Source organism: Tachysurus vachellii, chromosome 6 (assembly GCF_030014155.1).
Source record: "Tachysurus vachellii isolate PV-2020 chromosome 6, HZAU_Pvac_v1, whole genome shotgun sequence".
NCBI lineage: Eukaryota > Metazoa > Chordata > Actinopteri > Siluriformes > Bagridae > Tachysurus > Tachysurus vachellii.
The window spans coordinates 20,342,274-20,367,276 of record NC_083465.1 but is presented as its reverse complement, the minus strand read 5'-3'; the positions used below and the strand labels follow the sequence as shown (position 1 = coordinate 20,367,276).

At 37.3% G+C, this 25,003-nt stretch overlaps 3 protein-coding genes across 3 annotated transcripts; 2 read left to right on the top strand and 1 right to left on the bottom strand.

The window, feature by feature from the left end:
- Positions 1-3,312: 3,312 nt before the first annotated feature.
- nanp (N-acetylneuraminic acid phosphatase) lies at positions 3,313-5,119 on the top strand. Its single transcript, XM_060872794.1, has 2 exons — positions 3,313-3,505; positions 4,369-5,119. The coding sequence occupies exons 1-2, from the start codon at positions 3,416-3,418 to the stop codon at positions 5,002-5,004; spliced, it is 726 nt and encodes a 241-aa protein (XP_060728777.1). The 5' UTR covers positions 3,313-3,415; the 3' UTR covers positions 5,005-5,119.
- On the bottom strand, positions 5,088-13,449 carry polr1b (RNA polymerase I subunit B). The gene is made up of 15 exons (XM_060872793.1): positions 13,234-13,449; positions 12,418-12,585; positions 12,180-12,326; positions 11,919-12,051; positions 11,066-11,202; positions 10,521-10,744; positions 10,205-10,376; positions 9,729-9,897; positions 9,351-9,632; positions 8,880-9,013; positions 8,372-8,542; positions 7,426-7,582; positions 7,122-7,318; positions 6,770-7,020; positions 5,088-6,600 (listed from the first exon to the last, which is right to left on the bottom strand). The coding sequence occupies exons 1-15, from the start codon at positions 13,408-13,410 to the stop codon at positions 5,718-5,720; spliced, it is 3,402 nt and encodes a 1,133-aa protein (XP_060728776.1). The 5' UTR covers positions 13,411-13,449; the 3' UTR covers positions 5,088-5,717.
- Positions 13,450-15,954: 2,505 nt separating this feature from the next.
- si:ch211-117n7.7 (Monoacylglycerol lipase ABHD12-like) lies at positions 15,955-23,456 on the top strand. Its single transcript, XM_060872792.1, has 13 exons — positions 15,955-16,169; positions 16,980-17,101; positions 17,187-17,286; positions 17,370-17,489; positions 18,805-18,835; positions 18,919-18,964; positions 19,532-19,661; positions 19,838-19,875; positions 21,317-21,399; positions 21,555-21,640; positions 21,750-21,828; positions 22,085-22,209; positions 22,535-23,456. The coding sequence occupies exons 1-13, from the start codon at positions 16,087-16,089 to the stop codon at positions 22,560-22,562; spliced, it is 1,071 nt and encodes a 356-aa protein (XP_060728775.1). The 5' UTR covers positions 15,955-16,086; the 3' UTR covers positions 22,563-23,456.
- The last annotated feature ends 1,547 nt before the right edge of the window (positions 23,457-25,003 follow it).

Sequence of the window (25,003 nt, the reverse complement as noted above, 5' to 3'; positions counted from 1 at the left end):
TATTGACCATTCATCTTGCTAAACCAAAAGGCATTCAGTGTGAGCTGAAGACGCACAAACCCAAGATGTGATATTTGGTCCTGTTGTTTGAGTTTCCTCATATGTTTAGGGTTTCATATATATCTGAGGCATCTGAACATCATGTGACAGGTGTTGGTTGTGATAGCTGAGAAACATTACCAGATAGCGTGCTTGCAGCTCCGGCCACCCACCAAGATGAAAAGCAGAAAACGTAGCGTCTGCCTGGAGAGCATGCAGAAAAATATCAAAAATATCAAACGTTTCCCCCACTGAGTAATATGAACATATGTATTTATATGTACATATGACTTTTGAACATATCAATTAAAGAAAATTGTAGAGTGAAAAGTACAGCTATTTGCATTTATCTGCAGGATCCAGTACCTCAGGAGGCAGGGTTTTTTAGCAGAAAATAGGTTAACAACTGCTCTCACACTCCCTGTTTCCTGAAACCAAGGTTTGCAGAACATGTCTAAAAGTCACTGGCATTATGACAGAATAGCTTTCACAGGGCTTGGCATCTGGGCTATGAGCAGTATATTTGTGCGTGAGAAATGACCTGAGTTGTCACTATGAGTGCAGTATGTACTGATACATATTTGCGTGTAAACCTTTGGCACCTGGCCAGGTGTGCAAGCACGCTACCAGGTGAGGTTCAGCTTACATAAAGTACATAAAGTACAGGCTCTCAAGGAAAGAATCAGAAACTTGCAGTGGCCTAATTTCCCCCATCATTGTTCACTGATATAGGCTCTAATTTTGTATGCACATTTATATATCTATTTATTTATTTATTTATTATTTATTTATTTTATTTTATTATATTTTATTTTATTTTTTTTATTTATTGTTCTTCATTCTTTCATACAGTATATGAGTTTTTATGGCAGATTTCTCTTATATGGCAGATTTTGCCATATAAGCGTGCAATTATTTAAGAGTAACATTATTACATTAGATGCATGCCTGCAGGAGAGATGTGGACTAAACTCAGGTTCAGCAGTTCAGTTCTTCATAGGTTAATAAAGAACACCTTGTTTCAGTCAAATTAATCCAATCCTTCTACTTACTTACTACTTTCATTTCATTCTTTTTAAAAATGCCTGGCTAGTAAAAGCAGAATCCTCTAACTTGTTTCTCCTCTGTGGAACACCACACAGAATCCTGAAATTACACTTATGCTGCAGATGGCAACCTAATTCTGGATCATTAGCAAGCTGTGTGTCTTTTATCAGGACATAAGTGGTGATAATGAGTTTAAATAGCAAATATGTTTATTTGTGTTTTAGGCTATCTAGCCCTAAATATAATGACTTGGCACCCTTTAGTGGTCATAAACATGTAATGCAACTCCAAGGGGCACTATATTTCAAAGGGTATCTAATTACCCTGAAGTATTTAAAGCACACTTCTAATATAATACCCCACCAAAAAAGAGAAAAATCTAGAAAAAGGAGAAAATTAAATCATAAGAGCAGACATTGCTCTTTAGGTGATGAATGCAAGAATAGACACAAATGGTTAGATGTACACTACATGGTAATCAGTATGTGGATTTGGTATATGTGTATCAGTATCTGAATCAGTATGTGAGTTTTTTAAGGAAAGCACCAAATTTGGGCTTTCCTCAAACTCGACATAAATTTGGAAGCATGTGATTATCCACAATGTCATTTTATGTTTTATAATTATTTATGACTTCCCTTCACGGGAACTTGGCTTGATTAGTCCAAACGTGTTTGAGCTTTGCCCCTGAGCACAAAATGAGGTTGAAAAAGGACATGATTTGTCAATGTTGGTTTAGAAGCACTTCTGTAGGCTTCACAGAGCCCTGACTGCAACCCCACTGAGATGAATTGGAACGCTGAATGCACCCAGGCTCCCTCACCCAACCTCAGTAATGCTCCCCACAACCATGCTCCAATATCTAGTGAATAACCAACTATATATTGGTCCCATGTTTTTGGAATAATATGTTCAATAAACAGATGTGTGTAATGGTCAGATGATACTGGCCATATCATGTACTCAAATTAAAATTGAAATGTCTCATACAATATCATACACAGCATGATATGTAGTGAAATGGGTTTTTTTTGTTTGTTTGTTTTTGTTTTTTTTTACAACTGTTCTTTTTACAAGTCAGAAAATAATGGAAATAATACAAAGGTAAAAAATACAAATAAGATACAAATACAATGCAATTAAATAAAATAGAACATATAGCATATATAGGAAAATATGGTGGAAAATTGCAAAAGAAAAAGAAATCGTATCCAAATACAGTGATTAGATCCACATATAGTAGAGTGATGTGCTATAAATGGAATGAATATGAATATAGAATGTTATATGTTGTTAAAGTGCAAAGTGTCTGTTAAAGTGTCTGTTGAGAATTAGGAGGATAAGTGGTACTGAGAGTACAAGGTGGGAAAAAAAGGAATGAAACTGCTCTGAAAGGTCATACTGTTTTTCAGTCTTTCATTGTTGTATGTTTACACTCTTATACAGTTATATATTTATGGGTTTTGTTTTTTTCTTCTATCACTAAGTTGTATATTTTGGCTGCTGTCACTGGGACCTCAGTACTTAGTTTCATTCCCTTTCATGTACCACATGTTCTGGAAAGAACCTTCCTTGATACTTGAAAATTATATACACACACATATATACACATATACATATATACACATATACACATATACACATATAGATATATACAAATATACATATATACACATATACATATATACATATATACAAATATGCATATACACACATATGCATATATACACATATGCATATATACATATATACACATATACATATATACACATATACAAATATGCATATATACACATATACATATATACACATATACATGACCCAACCTGAAAGATTCAAAGATTCAAGATTCCTTTATTCTCACTATACTGAAATGAAACAGGGCAATTCACGTCTAATTTGTGCAATTTCAAGAATGTAAATAACAAAAGAATTGCAGTCAAGGAGGTAGTAATAAATAAGTCAGTCACTGTGAATGATTAATAGGTGTAAATAAGTCTGTCAATGTTTATATAGATACATAAATATACACAAATATGTATATAATGTGAGAGTATACGTGTAACGGAATGTAAACATGTCAATAATATATAATAAATATAAAAGAAAAAGAAAGATAAAGGAGCTAGAGCTAAAATCTTAACACCATTTCACACAACATTCACTTGCACAACTTGTGTTCCTCTCAAACTGTCCGGACTCACACAAACACCCGGAACCAAAATTTAAATGGTATGTCCTGCTGACGTTACCTCTGTAGATCCGCTTCCTGGATGTTATATTTTTATTAGTAATAATACATACAGGCTGTGAATATTCCCTGCTCGACATGGAGAAAGGCGGAATATCAGCAATACTGTTTGATCTGGACAACACTCTGGTGGACACAGCAGGAGCAGGACAGCTTGCTTTACACAAGGTGGGATTGGGGAATGAAAACAAGTGACACCGAATTACACCAGATTAAATAATAACAATTAAATAGCAGTATTGCATATTAGTAGCATATATTTAAAATCTAATCATTTTATATATATTTTGTTTATGGATTCTACGTTGTGCTTTTTTGCTGATTAGGTTAATTTTTCTTTTTTGGTATATTATACAGTTATATGATTTGCATAAAAGATGTTCTTTATTTTACCTATTACCTATTATTTTTTGTGTAATTTATTATTATTATTTCATGCTGATGTTTGGTGATGAAACTCTTGACCTGTATTTACATGATTTTTTAGCATAGGTCTGCTGCAGCAGAATTAAATTACAGGTGTTAATAATAAAGTGGACAGGGAGGGTATGAGAAATGCACAATGTACGTAAAATAAGATTGACTGATTTCTGATCACTGTGCTTTCCTGCTTAATATTGATAATAAATTGTCAATTTATTAGTAAATGTATTCAGCTGAAGACAACATGGGGAAAAGACAGGCAGGCAGGATGTGGAGAAACTCATTTGTTATTTCTGGTCTGATTTTCATTATATTTACAGTAGAATCTTCAGAATTCTTTTAGCAATTTTTCTAGGTCTGTTATATGTAGCATGAAGAAAGTGAACAAAATTTCAAAAAGTTATTTACAAAATAGCATTGCGGCTTTTACTCTATACAAAACAACCTGGTGAAACCTTTCTGTTTTTCTAAAGAATATTAGAAATAATAAAAGAAAGGGCAATTTTGCAATTTTGACCAGCCCTAATAAAAAAGTAGTCTTCATCCTAAAGTTTTAATTGTCTAAATATTAGCATCACTTACTAAAAAGTATATTATAAATCTGACAGGTTTGTGAGCTGTTGAGAAGTAAGCTGAAGGACACAAACAGCAGCGATATATGTAAGCGGTTTGCCCATAAACTTCGTGAAGAAAGGTTTGACCCATCTGCAGGCATAACGATTGATGATGTTCGGATAAATCACTGGCACGAGGCCCTGCAGGAAGCACAAAGTGTAGATCCCGGCCGTGCTCTGGCCTCAGACTGCTACTACACTTGGAAAACCACACGTCTGCAGGCTCTAGCATTATCTCCTGAGGTTTTAGCCTTGCTGCAAGAGCTCAAACACTCATTCAAACTGCTGTTGCTGACTAACGGAGATGCACAGACACAGAGGGGGAAGCTGGAGGCAGTGAGATGTGAGGGTCTCTTCAGTGCTGTGGTGGTAGGAGGAGAACATACTGAGCAGAAACCTGCAGTCTCTATTTTCACACACTGCTTCAAGCTGCTAGGAGTGAAGCCACAGGAGTGCATCATGGTGGGAGATTCACTGGACACAGATATCCAGGGTGGGATTGATGCAGGGGTTCGAGCTACAGTGTGGATTAATAATAGCAAAGACGTTCTTTTAGAGAACAGTGTGATTCCTGATTACACCATTTCCTCTGTGCTGGATTTGCCTGATGTTTTAGCTAAACTGAAATGATATTTTTAAGCTAAGGCAATAGAAATATTTATTTATAATTATGTGAATTTTATAAATGATTTTGAATAAACAAACTCGTGGAGTTGTATGAAAAATGATTCACATTTTTTAATAATCATTTTATTATTATAATCTCACAGTTTTTGGGGAGATGTGATATATCAATAATGTCTCAATACCTTTTTTTTCCATGTCATTTTGCTCCCTATACTTGATTAGCAGGTGCTTAGATAATACTTCTCTCCTCCTTAACAACAGTTTAATTCTTCCTCTTGTTCAGGTCATTTTTGAATAAAGAAATAGACAATCAATTTATATTCTTATTTTACTGCTGCTTTTCCTCAGGTGAATATATTGTGTTATATTTTGTATAGTGAGTATATCTAAGTATCACAAATTGATATCCCCCCCCCCATAGTATCCACCTGCAATCACATGTTTCTTAGCATACAGCAGTGTACACTATTGTTATATTGTTCAGATAATGTTTTTGAAGAAGCCAGAGTCCACTTGACTCTTAAAACAATCCATAAAAAGAAAACATCTCTATGAAGTCTCAATATAAAAATAGCATTATATCAGTTGCCAACACTGACAAATAAACTGTCTGCACATAAAAAGTGTGAAGAGCACTTTAGTCATAATTAGTCTGTAATTATGATCCATGAGAATAATAATAATTGATGCTGCATATTTAAATACCAAACAGAAATCTACTTCACATCTAGTTTAATTTTAATGTTCATTGCCGCCAGTTCAGCCACAAAGTAGCGGAACACATAGGGGACAGCCACTGTGTCGATGGCGTCGCTCTTCTTGCACAGTGAGCAGATAGTGTTCCGATGTCGTGTGGCTGACCAGTGCGGGGGCGGCTTCTCCAGCAGTGGAGATAGCAAACTGCCACAGCGCACGCACACCTGAGCTATGGATCGGTCCGAGCAGTTAAACAGCCGATCGTGCAGCAGGAAGGATGAGCCATGGGCCAGCAGGGCATCGCGCTCCATCTCTCCAAAGCGGATGCCACCTTGCACGTTCCTCCCTCCAACCGGCTGATTGGTTACTTTGTCCCTCGCACCCGTCGTCCTCACCTGAAACTTGTCTGAGACCATGTGGCGCAGACGCTGGTAATAAACCACACCTACAAAGATGTCAGCCTCCAGTTCCAGTCCGCTCAGTCCTGAGTAGAGACGCTCTGTGCCGTAATAATTGTAACCCGCCGCCTTCAGCAGGGTGCCAAAATGTTCCAGAGCCGAATTCTTCTCAGAGAAGGTGAACGGCGTGGCGTCATGGCACAGGCCGTGCATTGCTGCAGATTTGCCCGCCATGCTCTCGATCAGCATGCCGATGGTCATGCGTGATGGAAAGCCATGCGGGTTGAACAGAATGTCAGGGGTCATGCCACTCTCACTGAAAGGCATGTCCTCAGCCGGCCACAGGCGACTCAGGATACCCTTCTGACCATGCCTGCTGGCAAACTTGTCTCCAATGGTGGGGTTGCGTGGTACTCGCATAGTAATGCACACACGCTTGAAGCGGCCTGTTCCTGCATCATTGCTGCATGCTTTGATGTTGTCCACTACACAACTCTCCTGACTCCTATGAGAAACATGGATCGAAGCAGAGATTACATTGTTTTTATTGTACATTGCAATTGCATTAACAAAGTTTTTTTTTTTTCCAGCTTTCCAGTGAGGCAGAAATAACTGCATGATAACTGGCAATGTAAAGACATTTCAATTCACAGTAAATGATAGTGATAACATACTTGTAGAAGGTAACATAGCTCTGGCCTGTGTTGAGGTTGATGTAGCTGTAAAAAGGGTCTCCGTAATTTAGCTTGGATCCTATAGGTGGCAATCCATCTGCATCCAACCTGCCAGACACCTTCGGGTCACCTGGTTTAATCCCAAACACCATGCTGTCCTCACCTTTGGCCTTCAAGGACAGGTCCACGATCTCAGTCTTATAGACAGAGCCATGGGCAAAACCACGTTCCCATGAAGACTTGTTCACAATCTGGACAAGATATACATAAATTTAGATAAACACATGCAACCAAGTACAAATCTACCAAAAAATGATCAGCACTATTACAATGAAAGACAATCAGTGCCGACCATTGCATCTTCCATGTCATAGCCAGTGTAAGAGATCACAGCCACTATAGCGTTCGTGCCAATGGGATAGTTGTCTACGTTGTAGTGGTCGTACATGAGAGGACGGACCAGTGGACTCTGGGGGGTCTGTAAACGGTAAAGTTTATTATCCGAGCGATCCTGATACGAGTGCAGAGGGAAACCCATAGTCTGTTTACCTGCACACAAAGGTGAGAGGGAAAATTGGGACATTTTTTTACACATCAATCATTGGACATTTAGTTGGAACACTACAGCATAATCACAAGGTATGTGAGCAACTTACCCATCTGGCACTGGTACATGTTCCTTGGACTCTGATTATGGTCTGAGAAGGGGATGAAGCTGGCCACCACACTGAGCATACTGTGGGGGAAGAGTTCCTGATGGGTGGTGACGCCATGCTCAATCTCATCCTCAAATATCCCCACATTCAGGTAAATCTGAAACAACATAAAACGTTGACTCAATACCTTGTGCTTCCATTATAAATGTTGTACACTTCATATCAGTTATACATGCACTTCTGTATTAAATACTCTATTCTGATTGGTCAGAAGGCATTGATTCTTTTTCTGTAACAGAAGCTCTTTCAATAGACCATGGCTGTAAACAGAAGCTCTTACTTGACCATGGCTGTAATTCAACACACTTCCTAATAAGTTACTATTTCTATGGTAACATGGGCTTGATGCTTCACATAATGTAAGGCTAATGATATACAGACTAAAATATGTTATTTAGCAAAGATCTAGGTCTAAACACTGATAGTGTCCTGTGAAGAGACATTTATTTAACATTTATGGAAGTCTTCAGGACAAACAGCTTTCACTTTCCAGGTTCTATTTAACATGATAAGCTGCATTTTTTATTTATTTAACAGAGGTGTTAAAGGAACAACTGTTTCAGTTGCTATAGCAAAAGGAACTATCTTGTCTTGTGGATGTTCCCCAACATTAAATGCAGCTATAAATGGATCAAACTGTACTCTTTGGCAAACTGCTGTGGTATAACAAGAATAAAACACGTTAGGACATGGCATTAGAGGTAGAAAAATCAATAAAATCACACCAAGACACATCACTCCACCTTGACCATTTTTTATACTAACACAGCCTGTTGTGTTTTATTTCTTACTGGTGCTTGGTGGATGAATGATGCCTGTAAAGCTTATCACTACATAAAGCTGGTGATCAATTATAACCGATGTGAGATTGACAATGTTGATGGACCTGTTCGAAGGTGCCAATGAGCTCCTCTTTTCCCAAGGCGAGGTTGCGGACCGGTCGCACCATGCGACATGGTGTGGTGAACAGATACAGGCTTGGGTACAAGCTTGCTTTACCCGTTTGAGGAACTAGCACAATTTCAGTCCATGGAGGAATCTTTTTCTCCTTCAGCACCTTAAGAAGAAATAGAAAACAATTTGACCAAAAAAACCTATTTAAGCCTTTAAAGAATTAGAACTTGCACCATAAATGATCAATTAAGCCAAAATTCTCACCAGTGTATTTCCACTCAAAACAAAACAACATATTATTAAAGTATATTCTGAATACTAAAGTGAACAATTTAGATGTTTAGGTCAATTTCTTAAGACACCAGCACAAAAAATGTGTCCATAACCCAAAACGGATTATTATTATTATTGTTGTTGTTAATAATAATAACAATAATATTAACAGGTTTCAGTTATGGTGACTGTATGATGGTACTGACTGGGGGGAAAGTGATACTAACCTTGAACCTGCGGAGAGAATCAACAAGAGCGGGTGCGAGATCTTTCTCAACCCAACCGATCATGGTGCCATCCAGTATGACAGGATAGCAGCAGGAGTACGGCTGACCAGGAGTTCCATCCACTGGAGTAACACCTGATGAAGAGAGAAAGACTCACTTTAAGATCAGTAAATCAGAGGTGAATAAAGTTCGAAAGAAAAGTCCCTATTTTTAAATCTCAAGGAAAATCCTAACTTTTAATTTGTACATAATGATTTACTATTTTGTTGAAAATGTCCATTTGTATTAAATAGATATCCTTATATGTAAATTAATAAAATAAAGGAAACTAATTAAGCATTAGAACTATGTGCTGCTTCAAATCGATGAGTAAGAAGAAATGAAATCTTGCATCAGCTCATCTCTTGATTGTCCCCATAGGAAGGAAAACAAAAAAGACACTGGAGAAAATATGACCACACTGTTGATTACCTAGTGTGCAGAGCAAGGCAGGGATTGTAGTAGTGGGGTGAACAGGAGCCACAATCTCACAGTGGGTTGTTAGGTGGTTCATTAGACCACATGGTGCTCCATCAGGTGTGTGCACAGGACACAGAAAGCCCCAAGACTCAGGTAAAAGCTTTCTCACTGCTGTGGTCCTCATCTTGGCGAAGGCTGCTCCTCTGTGCACACACCGGAAGTGGGACAAATATCGAATGAAGTTGAGCTTGTCAGCCACCACACACAGACCACTGGCCTGCAGCATACCCAGACCTAAGAGACAGAAAGGTGTGTAAACCAGCATCTTATACAAATGAGAAATAGTTCAGCAAGCCCAGACTTTCACTTTTGAGTATTACATAATGATACCGGTCTTGGAGACAAGGTTTCCTGTAGCCAGCAGGTACTCAAAGGCTTTGGTGAGGTCAGTGCCCATGTTGAAAATTTTAGCCAGGTTATCTGAGGTCAATGCTCCGAATCGCTGGCCTCTTTTATCCAAGGCCAGTTTCACAGAAACCATCCAACCCATCATTTTCTCCTGAAAAATACAAATAATTACACATTATAAGTGGGGTGTACAAGAAGGCAATCGATAGAGGTATCCCTGTTTTAGTAACGTCTTATACCATTTGACAAAGCTGAGGCTACAGTGTACATTAATAAATCTCTGCTGGATATTAAAGGATAAAACATTAGTAGGCACTATATACACTCACACGTTATATGATCAAATTAGTATAATAGGAATAACACCATAATATCTGCTGAACACCACTGCTGGGTTTCAAACCTGTAAGCCTAGAGCAGGAAGCCGAGGCTACAGGCGACACAGGCTCAAAGCTCACCTTCAGGAACATGAGAAAAAGCTGCCCAGGTGTGAGGACCTCCTGACACATCAGACTGTCTGGATTCTCCTCCATACACTCCTGTTTGGCAAAAGCAAACAACTTTCGTGTCATCAGACAAAGCATGTAGAACTTCTCAGTGTCAGACTTCAGGTGAATGCACAAACACTCGCTGTGGGCAAATGGAAAAAAAAATATTTCAGACTATAGGTAGCAGAAAACAAATCTACTTCATTCATTCATTCATTCATTAACTACTTCTTGTTATTTAAATGACTAACATTTCAGTTTATGACTAATTAAAAAAAGGACTTACTCCATGAGAAATCTAGCACACTGCTCATGTGTGTACCACTCAGGCAAGTTCAGCTTGACCCGAAAGCGTTCTCCTAGATAGTCAAGCACCTTCCCTCTGGTAGTACAGCCCTCTTCCATCACCAAGCGCAGCATCTCAGACACACAGCTCTTAAAGAAGGAGTTCTCCTCTCTGCCCTTTATTAGCTCCTGGTAGATCTGGTAGTCTGAGAAGTCCACTAAGGCCTGTGAGCCATAGACATTACATATATACATTATATATAATTTACTACAGCTTCATACAAAGCTTTATAGAGGAATCCATTATCTGGACACTTTGAGACACTCTCATAACAGAATATATTCCCTAGGTCTAAGGGAAGAATATCATTACATTTACATTATATGCTTCTTTGTACAATTTTTTTTCCCCCAAAACTGATCTCTTTATTTCTGAATATCTTAATAGCTCGCATTCATAAGTGCAAATGACCCAAATTTAGATCTACGTCACTTCAGCCTGGTAATGTGAACATAGCCCACAAATAGCGTATTTTTCAGAATTACCTTAAGAGCGAAGCCCAGAGGAAGGAAAAACAGCTCTTTCTGATAAATGAAGTTCAGCATGACCGTTCCATTATCCAGGTAGTGAAGGTTCATGTTAATGGATGTATGTTGTTCTCTCACGCAATGCACTGAAATTGCTAAAAACATGGTACTTATTATTTTATGTCTCTGTAGAACATCTGTACACCTGCATAATTATGCACCAATTCCAAACAGCCAATGATGAGGCTGCAGCACAACGCATACAATCATGCGGATTCAGGTCAAGAGGCTTTGATTCATTTTCCCATCAAACATCAGAAGGAAGAAAAATTTTTTCTGAAAAACTGACATTTTTTTCAAATACTGTTGATCAGTGAATTTCACACACATCAGTCTTTAAAGTTTACTCAAATATATTCTCAGGACATACTGCATTCTGAGGGTCATCAGGTTGAAACACCTTGTTAAGAGATGGTGAGGACCTCTCTTAACATCATGGTGCTTCCACCCACAGACCTTAGAGCTCAGTGTGATTTTCCACACCGTTTTTTTATAAAACCTCTAGAGATTGTTGCTTGTGAAAATCCTAGGAGATCAAACTGTCAAAGTATCAAGATATCATCAATATAAAAATCCAAAGTAAAGTAGAAAAAACTTTGCAAAAAAAAAAAGCTGAAAGCCAAAAGGAAATGGATCAGTTATTAAAGAATATACATCACATTCAGAAAGACTGAGACTCTTTTCCCTACAATTTGTGAAATCACACCCAATATTTTGTTAGTATAAATTATGTAAAGGTCATATACATTTCATAGTGAGGGAATGCAAACTTTTGCATTTAGTTCCATGTTAGCACAATGTTAATACTCACCGTACTGAGTGTAGCCTTGTCCTCTACTTTTAAACTTTGGTCTTGACAAGGCGATGGGGTAGTTCCTCCTTGGCATGATAAGCATGCGGATCACCTTCTCGATGCCGTTCACTATAAAGTAGCCTCCCATTTCCTACAGGACAAATGTGGAGAAAGATTAAGCAAGCACCATATGCATACACAGGAGAAATGTGGTTCTCTCCAGGAATTACACCACTTCTATTTGTAGGTTTTAAAAAGTTAAAATCTTAGTTTTTTCACCTCTGCTTCTTCATGGTGCTCTATTAGCTCTTTAGGCGAGAGTCCATGGAGATTACACAGTTTGGATTTCACCATCATGGGTACCTGTCCTAACGATTGCTTAATAATTCCTTTAGGGATCCCATTGACTGACCAACTGACATCCGCCTGCAGGCATAAACACAGGTAACATAAAGAGGAGATCATGTCTGTAACTCAACCATGCTGAGGTATTTGGGTTTATTGTGCAATGACCTACCACTAATTTTCCTCTGTACGTGCACCTCCTTCCTCTACACTCAGCAGGATACACATGGAGATCCTTGCAGATCCCGCCTTTGCCAACAACGGGCTTGTGTATAGCAGCTTCCACAAATGACAGGCTGATTCTGTCCCCCTTGTACAGGAACTCCAGTGGAGGAATGGCCTAAGGAGAGACAAGGTGAAAACTGAGGTGGTCAACTTTCAGAAGGATATATATATATATATATATATATATATATATATGTATATACACACGTATATACATACAAATACATACATACATACATACATACATACATACATATATATATATATATATATATATATATATATATATATATATATATATATACACACACACACACACACACACACACACACACACACACACACACATACATACATACATACATACATACATACATACATACATACACACACACACACACCAAACATGCCTAACTAAATAAGATACAAATATTCTGATTATATTTATTGAGGACGCATGAATACATTATTTAATGCAAATATAAAAAACATGTCATATATAAAAAGGACATGAGTGTTTTCCCTGCTATAAACCCCATTACATCAGTTCTTGACTGTTAAATGAGTTAGATCAGTGAGTTACAGCAAAGAAATGAAAATGCAAGGCAGTGTTCACAATGTGTGAGCTACAGTAATGCAATAAGACAACACTTGCAGTTGTCCATCTAAGAGAGTCTGTGTATGATGATGGTAAAACAGATAAAGGTTATTTATATGCCAGTGTTGTTGATGGCCTGCACCACGTGAGCCCCACAGCACTGACCTGAACCACTCGGCACAGTCCATCAGTAACCGCTTGGTCAAACGACTCGATGTGCGCTTTCACTAAATCCTGTACAGCTTCGTGCTGTTTCTCTTTAGGAAGCCCAAATCCTGCCTCTGTGAGGTGTTTTAAACTCGGAGCAGTTGGTAAAACGCTCCACTTCTGAGCGTGATCCATATTCGCATGCTTTCCTCACATGTGCAACGCAGAAACTTGCCCCAGCTACGCAACTTCCGTTTCAAAATAAAAGCTCAAACATACGCATTTTCTGTTGCGTTTGTTATGCTTAGATATATTCTGTCGAAGTAGCACAACAAATCCATTTAATTAAATGTAACGAAAAAAGGGAATGAAAAAATATACATGCACATATTCCCTATGTCAATACAAGGGTTTCATCTGGGTTTCCTGGTTTCCTCCCAGTTCCCATAAGCATGCTGCATGTACACTACAGAATTTGCTCACCAAAACTGCCCATGTCAAGTCATGTCAAGAAGATTTTATTGTCATTTCAACCATATATAGCTGACGCTACATAGAACATCACAGAGCTATAAGGACTTAGTAAGTTAATCCTAGCCACATTAAGTGCATCTGTCCAACCTGGTGCAAACAGTGCAAGACAAAATACAGTGCAAACAAACGATACAAAACACTAAAAGACAATACACAAAAGCAGCACCGACCATAGGTGTGAATGCATGTGGCCTAATCTGTCTCCTTTCAAAACAGCGGTAAATGATTATAGGACTCTACAAAACAAAATTTACCTAAGGAAGTTATCTAGATGTACATTTACATCTCTACTGCGCACCTTGATCGGTCCTGAAGTCAAGATTCAAGTCAAGATTCAAGTCAAGATTCAAGAAGCTTTTACTGTCATTTCAACTATATACATAGCTGATGCAGTATGTAGTGAAATAAAACGTTTCTCCAGGACCATGGTACATAAAACAACAAAGAGCCACATAAGATACAGAGCTACATACTGTAAAACACAGAGCTAAGGACTAAAGGCTAAGTTGTCCTAGAAACATAAAGTGCATAACAGTGCAAAACAAGTCAGACAATGCAAAACAATACAGGACAGATACATAAATTAGCACTGAATTTGTATTGTATTTAGCATTGTGCGAATTAGAGGATTTGTAAACAGTAAGAGGAAGAGAATTTTTGTAAGCATACGTACTCTTATAATAACAGCACTGAATTTTGATAAAAGAAACTGTTACACAGTCTCAAGTCGTTAAGTCAAGAAGCTTTTATTGTCATTTCAATCATATATTGCTGTTGCAGTACACAGTGAAATAAGACAAAGTTTCTCCACAATCAGGGTGCTACATAGAACAAAGACAGAGCTAAGGACTTAGTAAGTTAGTCCTAGCCACATAAAATGCATCTGTGCAACCTGGTGCAAATAGTGCAGGACAAAAGACAATACACAAAAAAGTGCAGATCAGTGTACATACTGTATGTTCTATTGTACATGTGCAGAAATACTGGAATTAACACTTCACACCAGTTACATGAGGTATTGTAATGTATTGTGAAAAACAGCAATCGACTGAAATGTGCAAGACAGCATGTGCAAAGAGCAAAAACAGTGTGCAGAACAACATGTAAAAAGTTTGATATGGGTGGTGCTGTATATGTGGATGTATATTGGAAGAGTGTGTAGTCTGACTGTGTGGGCCCAAATGCTTGGGCACCTTTTCCGATATCCGCTCGAGGTCTTGCAGTCTGGGATGCTGCAATTCCCAAACCAGACAGTGATGCAGCTGCTCAGAATGTTTTTAATGGTCAAGATGAGTGGAGGGAGATGTCCTCATCCTTCATAAGAAGAAGTTTCTTGCTGATGGAGCTGGTGTTGAGTGACCAATTGAAGTTCTCTGCCAGGTATCCCTGCAACTTGTCCATGACTGACGTCTCTGTTTATCACTTGGGAATCTACAAACAGATTCAGATTCTGATTATTTTATTTAATACCATGTCAGCAATCAAAAGCTATTTTCATGGCAGAAATTCAATTACAAAAAACAAATATCATATAAATACAATAAAAACAAAACAAATATAAACAGCAAGTTGTATTATACATTTTTTTTAATTAACATAAGATTAAAAAAAACCAACCCCTTCCAAACCCTTTTCAGGCATAATGTCATTAAATATGTCCTTAAGTGAAGTAACTTGATAAAAGAGCATTCTGCTTGTGTTAAGTCCAGGACAATAATAATAAAATATGTTTGACAGATAAGGGAATCTTACAAAACATACATAAAGTTGGGTCTTTTCACCTTTAAGCAAAAAAAGCATGGGTCAATTTTTAATGTCCTTATTAAGAGCTTCGGAATCTACAAACATTGTCTGTTTTCCTGTCAAAAACTAATGGGTAACTAGCATGGATTAGCTGCGGTCGTTAATAAAGGACTAAAACAAACCAACGGAAGAAAAAATATAATTTACTAACATTCAATATCATAAAACACATTCTCACTTGTGAAATGTAAACCCTTGTTGTCTGTTTTTTTAGATTTCTTTCGTTTGAACATCCAAATGCAGCACAGAAGACCGGCATCGTGCATGCATTTGAAGTACAAGAGCCCTGTACAAAGATGGCGGCGGTTTTGACGCATTTTTTAGGACCCCAAGGCGACATCTAGTGTATAGATATATAATATGATCTCGGAGGACTTTGCCTCGGTTTGCGAACCCAGGGTTCATTATTTACGGCAGTGGGCGGTTTTAAACGTAGTCAAATTGTTCATGGATAAAAAAACATTACAGTAGCTATAGTAGTGTGCAGTAAAGGGGGAATTCTTCAGGGGAATTATTCTTTATATTCGTTCCAAGATGAGAAGAAGAGTTGATGAGTCTGTTGCATCCAAACGAAATGAGGAGAAAGGGGTTAAAAATAAGGTTCAGGTACAAACCAGGTAGGTGTCATTATTCCAGATTGTCCTTCTTTTGCTCTACAATACTTCTGTTTGGTAAATAATTCCAAGTCATACCTTAATGTACATAAATCTACTAATAAAAAATATCTAATGGTCACTCATTGTCCATGTGTACCAGCTAGACATAAATAAGTCCTTTGGGTAATTAAGATATTGTATAAATGTCCTCATGATACAAAACAAACAAACTGAACATTAATATTTTACATCAATATACTGGCATCTGGTTCCACAGCACAACACACAACCTCCACTGTAACTACTGAGTCAGTACAACAATCTCAGCTATCTTGCACTGATTCAAGCACCATACAACTGTATTAACTCACACTAAAAGGTTGCTTTAAATAAATGCAAGCTAAAGATTGTGACAGTCTTTTAGGCATTGATTTTTTGATTGCTTGCATTCAAATCCTAGTATGATCAAACTGTGTTATTTTATACTATGTGAGATATTATAGTAATTTTTTATTTAAAGTACTTGCTGCAGTTAAATGCCTGCGAAATCATTAAAATCACTACACTAAAGTTGTCTTCTGTAATCGGGTGGTCAAAAAGGTTAATCAAAATGTGTTTTTGACTAATCAAATGTTTTCAAATGCCAACATATTTCTCTCCCTTATTTCCCCATACTATGTACAATGATTCAGCACTTTTTGTCTAGATGGATCAATATGGTGTGTAGTCTTACCTTTATAAATGGTGTGTGTACTTATGTATGTACTGTAGTTTTTGTAGTTAGTGTTTATTTTTGTGATAGACTTTTTGTCTCATTTGTGTCGTTTTCAGGTCATCATGGTGGGTGTGGGTGAAAAGGGCACTGATAGCTCTTTGCACTCTGTATGTGACCACGCCATTTGTTCTGCGATTGTTTCCCAGTGTCATGCAATACCTGGTTTATAAACATGCAGGTGCGAACATTGCCCCTCAGTTAGATATTATAGATCTTCACTTGTGCAATTTATTGAATCTTTAACGTTATTTATTTCTCTTCAGTAACGTATTTTGTTGACCTGAGCCGTCCCTCTGATCTTGGCCTCAATCACACCGTCAATATGTACCTGACCTCAGAAGAAGGAGTGACACTAGGAGTATGGTCAGTTGTGCATTTTGTAAATATGACCTATACTTTTGGGACTGTCCAATGTTTTGTTCTCACTGTCCATGATACCTCTTTAGGCTCACGGTTCCTGAGCAAAAGTGGAAGGAGTCTCAAGGTAAAGGTTTGGAGTGGTATGAGCAGTCTTTAGGGGATGGTTCCCCTGTTTTCATCTACTTCCATGGTAATACCGGTAACAGGTGGGATCATCTATAGAATCTTGAACATTTGTGTAACAAATCCTGTGTTCAAAGGGTTGAAATACCTGCAGCTCACAAACGGCACACATCTACTTTAGTAGGCTGCAAGGCAGATGGAAGGTGGATGATTTTAAAACATACTGCTACTGTATAATTAAGCTTTGAGTCTCATTAATGTGCATATGAGAAATTTTCTGACATGCTGACTGGAAAATATTTAATTGCCAATATTCAAGGTTTGTAAAGTAACAGAAAAATACAGCATTTCTATTTTTGGGAGATTCACCAGTAAGTAATGTGACATCCCAATTAAGACTGGTCGTATGCAGTTATTTAAAAAAAAAAAACAGCTCACATTTCCAGCTAGTTAGGCTGTTTTATATAAAATGTCTAATGTGAGAGCAGTTTAATACATAACAGTCTTGATTCAGAGGGTTATTCTCACAACAATGTAGAAGACCTGCTAACGAGGCAAATACAATTGATCATGTCTTGACTGAGAAAAGTACATTCAAGGCTTTCTGAAACATTTTGTTTATTATTTGGTCATTGTATATTATTATTATATTATATTATATATATTGTGTTATTCTAAGTTCCAAGTTTTTATTCTAAGTTCCAACTCCATATTATCGCTTAACCCATTGGGCTTAACCTAATAATTTTTACCCTTTAGAGTATTCTTTAACTAATTAAAATCACTCACTCACTCACTCACTCTCACTCATTTTCTACCTTATCCAAACTACTCTCGGGTCACGGGGAGCCTGTGCCTATCTCAGGCATCATTGGGCATCAAGGCAGGATACACCCTGGACGGAGTGCCAACCCATCACTGGGCACACACACACTCTCATTCACTCACGCAATTACAATTACAATTACAATTACAATTTTCCAGAGATGCCAATCAACCTACCATGCATGTCTTTGGACCGGGGAGGAAACCGGAGTACCCGGAGGAAACCCCGAGGCACAGGGAGGCACAGGGAGAACATGCAAACTCCACACACACAAGGCGGAGGCGGGAATCGAACCCCCAACCCTGGAGGTGTGAGGCGAATGTGCTAACCACTAAGCCACCGTGCCCCCCTAATTAAAATCAGACAGATGAAATATTACACTTTGCTGTATTGATTTTTGCTCCATCATTTTAAAAAAAGAAGAAAAACATTTTGCAGCATAGAAAATCAGTGTGATGTTTCCTCATGCCTTCAGTTTGTAAGAGTGTGAAGTGAGGCCTAAACATTATAAATGTTTTATCAGAGTTCTAAGTATTATTTTGTTGACTGCATATTTGTCTGTATTTAAACAGAGCAGCTCCACATCGCGTGGGAGTTGCCAATGTGAGTAGCAACAATATATTCACTGTTAAATATCAAATCCACAGAACATTAGTACCATGAATCTGTTTCTCATATTGTTGCAGGTGTTAAGTTCTCTTGGATATCATGCTGTGGTTATAGATTACAGAGGTGGGTTACATCAGGTCCTATCTCATGCGCATATGTTAATAAAGGTAAACAATGTAACATATACCTTGATGTACGGCTTGTGATTGCAGCATTAATATATTTAAAAATTGTATTTCCGTTTAGCACTTTTTTTTTTTTTTCCTTATTAATCATGAGTGTACAATAAGAGCAATCATTATTAGGCCATTTCAGATGGCTGGAAAAATTCATTTTGTTATTGCAAAATATGTTTTAAACAAAACCTAACTATATCAAAGGTGCATGACAGTTTCTTTATCGGGAGCTCGTTCACCTGGATATTTATTTTCCTCTGATTATCTTTAAAAATGCATGCTACTTTGTTTTACATTTACTTTTAATTATTTGAAGAACTGTTACAAAACTGCAAGACTTGTAATGCTCCATGAAACTGAAATGTGTCACTGTGGTCCTAAACATAGCATGTATTATATATAACATGCTCCTCTTTTCAAATATTTAGGATTTAAATACAGAATATTTTTACATTTGATCTTTAATACTATTATTCCTTATTCAGTTAAATTATTTAATTTATTATTCTTCTAGGATTTGGGGATTCCACCGGAGAGCCCACTCAGGATGGACTGACCACTGATGCACTTTATTTGTACCACTGGGTACGGGCACGCAGCAAGGACAGCCCGGTCTTCATTTGGGGTCACTCTCTTGGCACTGCGTGAGTTCTGATGTCCTACCTTATTGGGGCAAGTTGGCTTAGTGGTTATTATGCTTGAATTGGGATTCTCTGTGTATAATAAGCAGTACATAAAATGGATGGATGTTCTGCATTCCAGCTTATATCATCTTTCAAACCATTTATTTTATTTATGGTCACATACTTTGTATTTACAGTGTGTCATCAGGCATTGCAGTGATACTTCAAGAGAAAGGTAAAAAAAAATGACAGAAAAATACTTGCAATGTCTAGAGTTGAAAATATCAGTGCCAGAAGTTTAAAACTAGCCAAATCGTATACAAGACATAAGAAAAATACATATATTAAACTAAATATTGTTTAAAAAAAATATTTATTTATTTATTTATTTATTTTGTAACTAAAATTACATTGCAGATGTCATAATATTTGGAACATAATCAGCTTCCATGTGATGAGACCCAGCATATACTAAATTTATTATTACAGCCTTTTTTATGCCACAGCAACTTGACACATCAACATCAATGGCACTTACAATCTTTATAATTATAGCATGCTGGAAAAGGGTTTGCTCTCTTATATTACATACTTAAATATAATTAAGGTAAATGTACATAAAATAAACCAGACATTATTTAACTAACTATTTTATTTGACATGTTTTACACATCTAAATGGAAATTCTGACTATAATTTATTATGTTGAACTAATCATTTTTTTGTTCAGTGTATAGCAGCTAAATAATTCCCTTAATTTCTCTTGAATTCTTGAACAAAAATAGCTTGTTTTCTTGACTTACTCAAGTCTTATTCCTGAAGACTTTATTGTGGGTGAAATCTTAAAGTCACAGCTTTACCTCTTTGCATTAGAAAGGCAGTGACTGTGATAATTGCAGACTCAAGTCAAGTCTAGTCATGAAGCTTTTATTGTCATTTCAACCATATATAGTTGACACAGTACATAGTAAAAGAGACAGCGTTTCTCCAGGACCCTGGTTCTGCATAGAACAAAGACAGAGTTACACAGTCTGGTCATTTTCCAGACAGCAGGATGGGTGAAGAGTGTGTGAGGGGTGTGTGCCGTATGCTGTTAGCTTTGCTGTGTAATTGTCTGTGATAGAGGGAAGAGAGACTCAAATCATCATCTTATCTGTGCTTACTATCCACTATACTTGTTATGATGGCTCTCCCAGAAGTGTTGTAAGGTTGTCATATACTTAATAATTTAGTGAAGTGAAGTGACATACGGCCCATACTCAGAATTCATTCTCTGCATTTAACCCATCCAAAGTGCACACACAGCAGTGAACACACACACACACTGCGAACACACACCCGGAGTAGTGGGCAGCCATTTATGCTGCGGCGCCCGGGGAGCAGTTGAGGGGTTTGGTGCCTTGTTCAAGGGCACCTCAGTCGTGGCCGGCCCGAGACTCGAACCCACAACCTTAGGGTTAGGAGTCAAACTCTCTAACCATTAGGCAACGACTTCCCTCTCATTGATTTAGTTTAGAAATCTGTAAAACCTCTCTATTCCTAAAAGACAAAAACATATATTTCGTTACCCAAGTTGCTGTATTAGAATTACATTAGTTACCAAATGTGCTTTAACTTAAAACGTAACATAATACTAATATTATAGTTCAAAGTTCATCACAGGTCTGTTTCCCCAGGAAACCCTGTTGATGCAGTGATACTTGAAGGTGCTTTCACAGCTGGAAAATTGCAAAAAGGTCAACCCCATCCTTTCACCTGGGTAGGTAAATTCTGGGTCTTTCACATTTCTTTGTGATTTAAAAAAAAGTATGGACTATAAGGCAAGTGCACTGCAGTAGTTTAGAAATGCATACGTCTGTGCTTGTGGATATATCATAAAAACCAGCATGCCCACTGTATTCTTTTCTTTCTTAGTATTACTGGAGATTTCCATATATACAGTACTACTTTTCCCTAGACTCAATTGAAGCAAATAAACTTGACCTGTCCAATGTTGAAAAGTAAGTAGTGTACTGTCAAATTTAAACATTTAAAACAAAAAAGAAAACAAAAAACAGTAGACTTCAAAATGTATACCATGCTAAATGAGAATATTTTATTTTACTCTAGCTTAAAAAAAATGAGGACACCTCTTATGATCCTTCACTCTAAAGATGATCACATGGCTCCTTTCTGGATGGCTGAGGAAGTATGACAAAAATGTTTATCATTATAATTTGACTATGTGTATTTTATTTCATTCTTTCATAGCTATATTTATGTATATTTTCATCTGTGTTGTATTTTTTAATAATTGCACTGTCTATGGAGCAGACCTGACTCACATTTCACTGCTGGTTATATATGCTCTATATAATTGTGTTTGTGACAAATAAAAATCTTGAATCTTGAAATTGTTTTATGTTCTGAGTATAGACAGTCATAAGACATATTTCTCTGTTTAGCTTTACAACACTGCTAAAAGTGCAATGAAGTCAGAGGAAAAAGTACAACTGGTTGCATTTGATGGATCCCATGGATATCTTCATAATGGGCTTTATAGGGACCCTGCATTGCCAAATTATATACGGTAAATAAATCAGTTTATGAATATTGTTATATGGCAGTTATTATTGATTATCACTGCAAAGTAATAACTGTGCCTGCCAAATGCTGTAAATGTAAATGCAAAGTTGCTTACTGTTCTAGAGTTTGCTACATACAACATCAGTTGACTTCTACAGTACATTTTCCAGACTTTGACTCGCTCTTTTGTCTACTCTAATGCATTAATTTAAATTGTGACTTGTCTTGTTATAGAAAATTAATCACCACCTTCCTAACAATCTGATTAAAGAATTCAGCAGTGATGTGGTACAATGATTAGTGAACTAATGCCAGTATTTCCATTACAGGGAGTTTGTGCAGTCTGTTGCAAAGTAATCTGAAGGCTTCCATGGCGGGACAAAGTTAAACCTGCACATCTCATCTTCACTTATGTTTTACTATCTCTTTTTAACTTTAGTGATGTGTTCATGTTTAAATCAGTTTAGTTAGAAGTCACTCATTCAAAAGTATAGATACCTCTCTCTCTCTCTCTCTCTCTCTCACACTTCTTTCTAACCAGCAGTTTCTAGAGAGCAGAAACAGTCCATATTTCCCAGTGTTCGCGGTTGGTTTTAGATTAGCTTGAATGAAATAGAAAAGCAGATTGAAAGAATGAGTGTACACTCAATCCTAAGACACTGAAGAATTCTTAGAAATGTGCGAAAGCCACCGCTGTTGTGTGGCTACAAATCAATTATAGGTGCACTGACATAATGGAAGTCATCCAGAAGCTTATGGTGGGCAACAACTAACTGTGTGATTTCTAACCGTGTGATCTTTTCATAAAAACTTTTTCCAATTCTGGTAAAGAAAATATAGAAATGTCTATGTATTGTGTGAAAAACAGATCTTTCTCTTCTGTCTGTATCTTTATGATATCTTTATGATAATGCCTTGTAATATGAATACTGCCTTAAAAAAGGTCAAAATAAATACTACAGGGAATTTATTAATAAACTTAGAATTCAATTTAAAGGACCCTGATAATGATGCTGATGATTTTTTTTGTATTGTAAAGTTAACAGCCATAGGATCCAATAAGACCCTGATGATGACACTGGTAATAAAGATGTGTAAAAAAAAATAAACCATAAACTACCTGATTATGATTCTTCAGATCTTTGGGTAAATAATGATGCACAGATATTTTGTATTGTAAGGGAAATGGTCATAGGATCTAAAAAAAAGATTATGATGATGTAAACAAAAAATAAACATTAAACTACATGATTATGCTTCTTCTGTTCTTTGTGAAGATAATAATGTACAGATAATTTGTGTTGTAAGGGAAATAGACATAGCCAAAAAGACCCTGATGATGATGATGATTATGATGATACAACTAATGGTGATGAAGAATAAATATTGTAGTACCTGACTATGATCCTTCTCTTTTTTGTGTAAATAGTAGCGTTGATGAAAGATATGTAATTTGCCATTTGTAATAAAAGAAAGATTATTTATATTGTAATTGAAATATTAATAGGATCCTCTGATTCTTTTGTTTTTTCCTTTCTCTGTATTCACTTCTTATATATATATATATATACATATACAGTACTGTGCAAATGTTTCAGGCAGGTGTGAAAAAATGCTGTAAACAAAGAATGCTTTCAGAAATATAAATAATGAGTGTTTATTTCTGCCAATTTACAAAATGCAAAGTGAGCAAACAAAAGAAAAATCTAAATCAAATCGATATTTAGTGTTACTACATTTTGCCTTCAAACCAGCATCAATTCTTATAGGTACACTTGCACAAAGTCAGGGATTTTGTAGGATTATAGTCAGGTGTATGATCAACCAATTATACCAAACAGGTGTTAATGGTCATCAAGGTCACACGTAGGTTGAAATCCAGTCATGAACTGAAACAGAAACAGCTGTGTAGGAGGCTTAAAACTGGGCGAGGAACAGCCAATCTCTGCTACCAATGTGAGGTTGTGAAAGACAGTTTCATGTCATGGCAAGATTGAGCACAGCAACAAGACACAAGGTAGTTATACTGCATCAACAAGGTCTCTCCCAGACAAAGATTTCAAAGCAGACTGGGGTTTCAAGATGTGCTGTTCAAGCTCTTTTGAAGAAGCACAAAGAAACGGGCAACATTGAGGATGGTAGACACAGTGGTCAGCCAAGGAAACTTAGAGCAGCAGATGAAAGACACATCAAGCTTATTACCCTTTGAAATCAGAAGATGTCCAGTAGTGCCATCAGCACAGAACTGGCAGAAACCAGTGGGACCCAGGTACACCCATCTACTGTTTGGAGAAGTCTGGCCAGAAGTGGTCTTCATGAAAGAGTTGTAGCCAAAAAAACGTGCCTCCGACGTGGGAACAAGGCCAAGCAACTCAAGTATGCACGAAAACATAGGAACTGGGGTGCAGAAAAATGGTGTGTCTGCAGGCAACAGTGAAGCATGGTGGAGGTTCCTTGAACATTTGGGGCTGCATTTCTGCAAATGGAGTTGGAGATTTGGTCAGGATTAATGGTGTTTTCAGGCAGATACTTATCCATCATGCAATACCATCAGGGAGGTGCATGATTGGCCCCAAATTAATTCTGCAGCAGGACAACGACCCCAAACATACAGCCAAAGTCATTAAGAACTATCTTCAGCGTAAAGAAGAACAGGAAGTACTGGAAGTGATGGCATGGCCTTCACAGAGCCCTGATCTCAACATCATCGAGTGTGTCTGGGATTACATGAAGAGACAGAAGGATGTGAGAGCCTACATCCACAGAAGATCTGTGGTTAGTTCTCCAAGATGTTTTGA

Bases quoted from the DNA above. Each gene is read 5' to 3' on its own strand.
- nanp (XM_060872794.1), top strand. From the start codon at position 3,416: ATGGAGAAAGGCGGAATATCAGCAATACTGTTTGATCTGGACAACACT. The intron at 3,506-4,368 runs GTGGGATTGGGG...TAAATCTGACAG, and splicing joins GACAGCTTGCTTTACACAAG to GTTTGTGAGCTGTTGAGAAG.
- polr1b (XM_060872793.1), bottom strand. From the start codon at position 13,410: ATGGATCACGCTCAGAAGTGGAGCGTTTTACCAACTGCTCCGAGTTTA. The intron at 9,014-9,350 runs GTAATCAACAGT...TCTCTTCATCAG, and splicing joins TGCCTTGCTCTGCACACTAG to GTGTTACTCCAGTGGATGGA. The intron at 7,583-8,371 runs GTCCATCAACAT...ATGTTGTTTCAG, and splicing joins TCATTGGCACCTTCGAACAG to ATTTACCTGAATGTGGGGAT.
- si:ch211-117n7.7 (XM_060872792.1), top strand. From the start codon at position 16,087: ATGAGAAGAAGAGTTGATGAGTCTGTTGCATCCAAACGAAATGAGGAG. The intron at 16,170-16,979 runs GTAGGTGTCATT...TGTCGTTTTCAG, and splicing joins AAGGTTCAGGTACAAACCAG to GTCATCATGGTGGGTGTGGG. The intron at 19,662-19,837 runs GTGAGTTCTGAT...TTGTATTTACAG, and splicing joins GGTCACTCTCTTGGCACTGC to TGTGTCATCAGGCATTGCAG.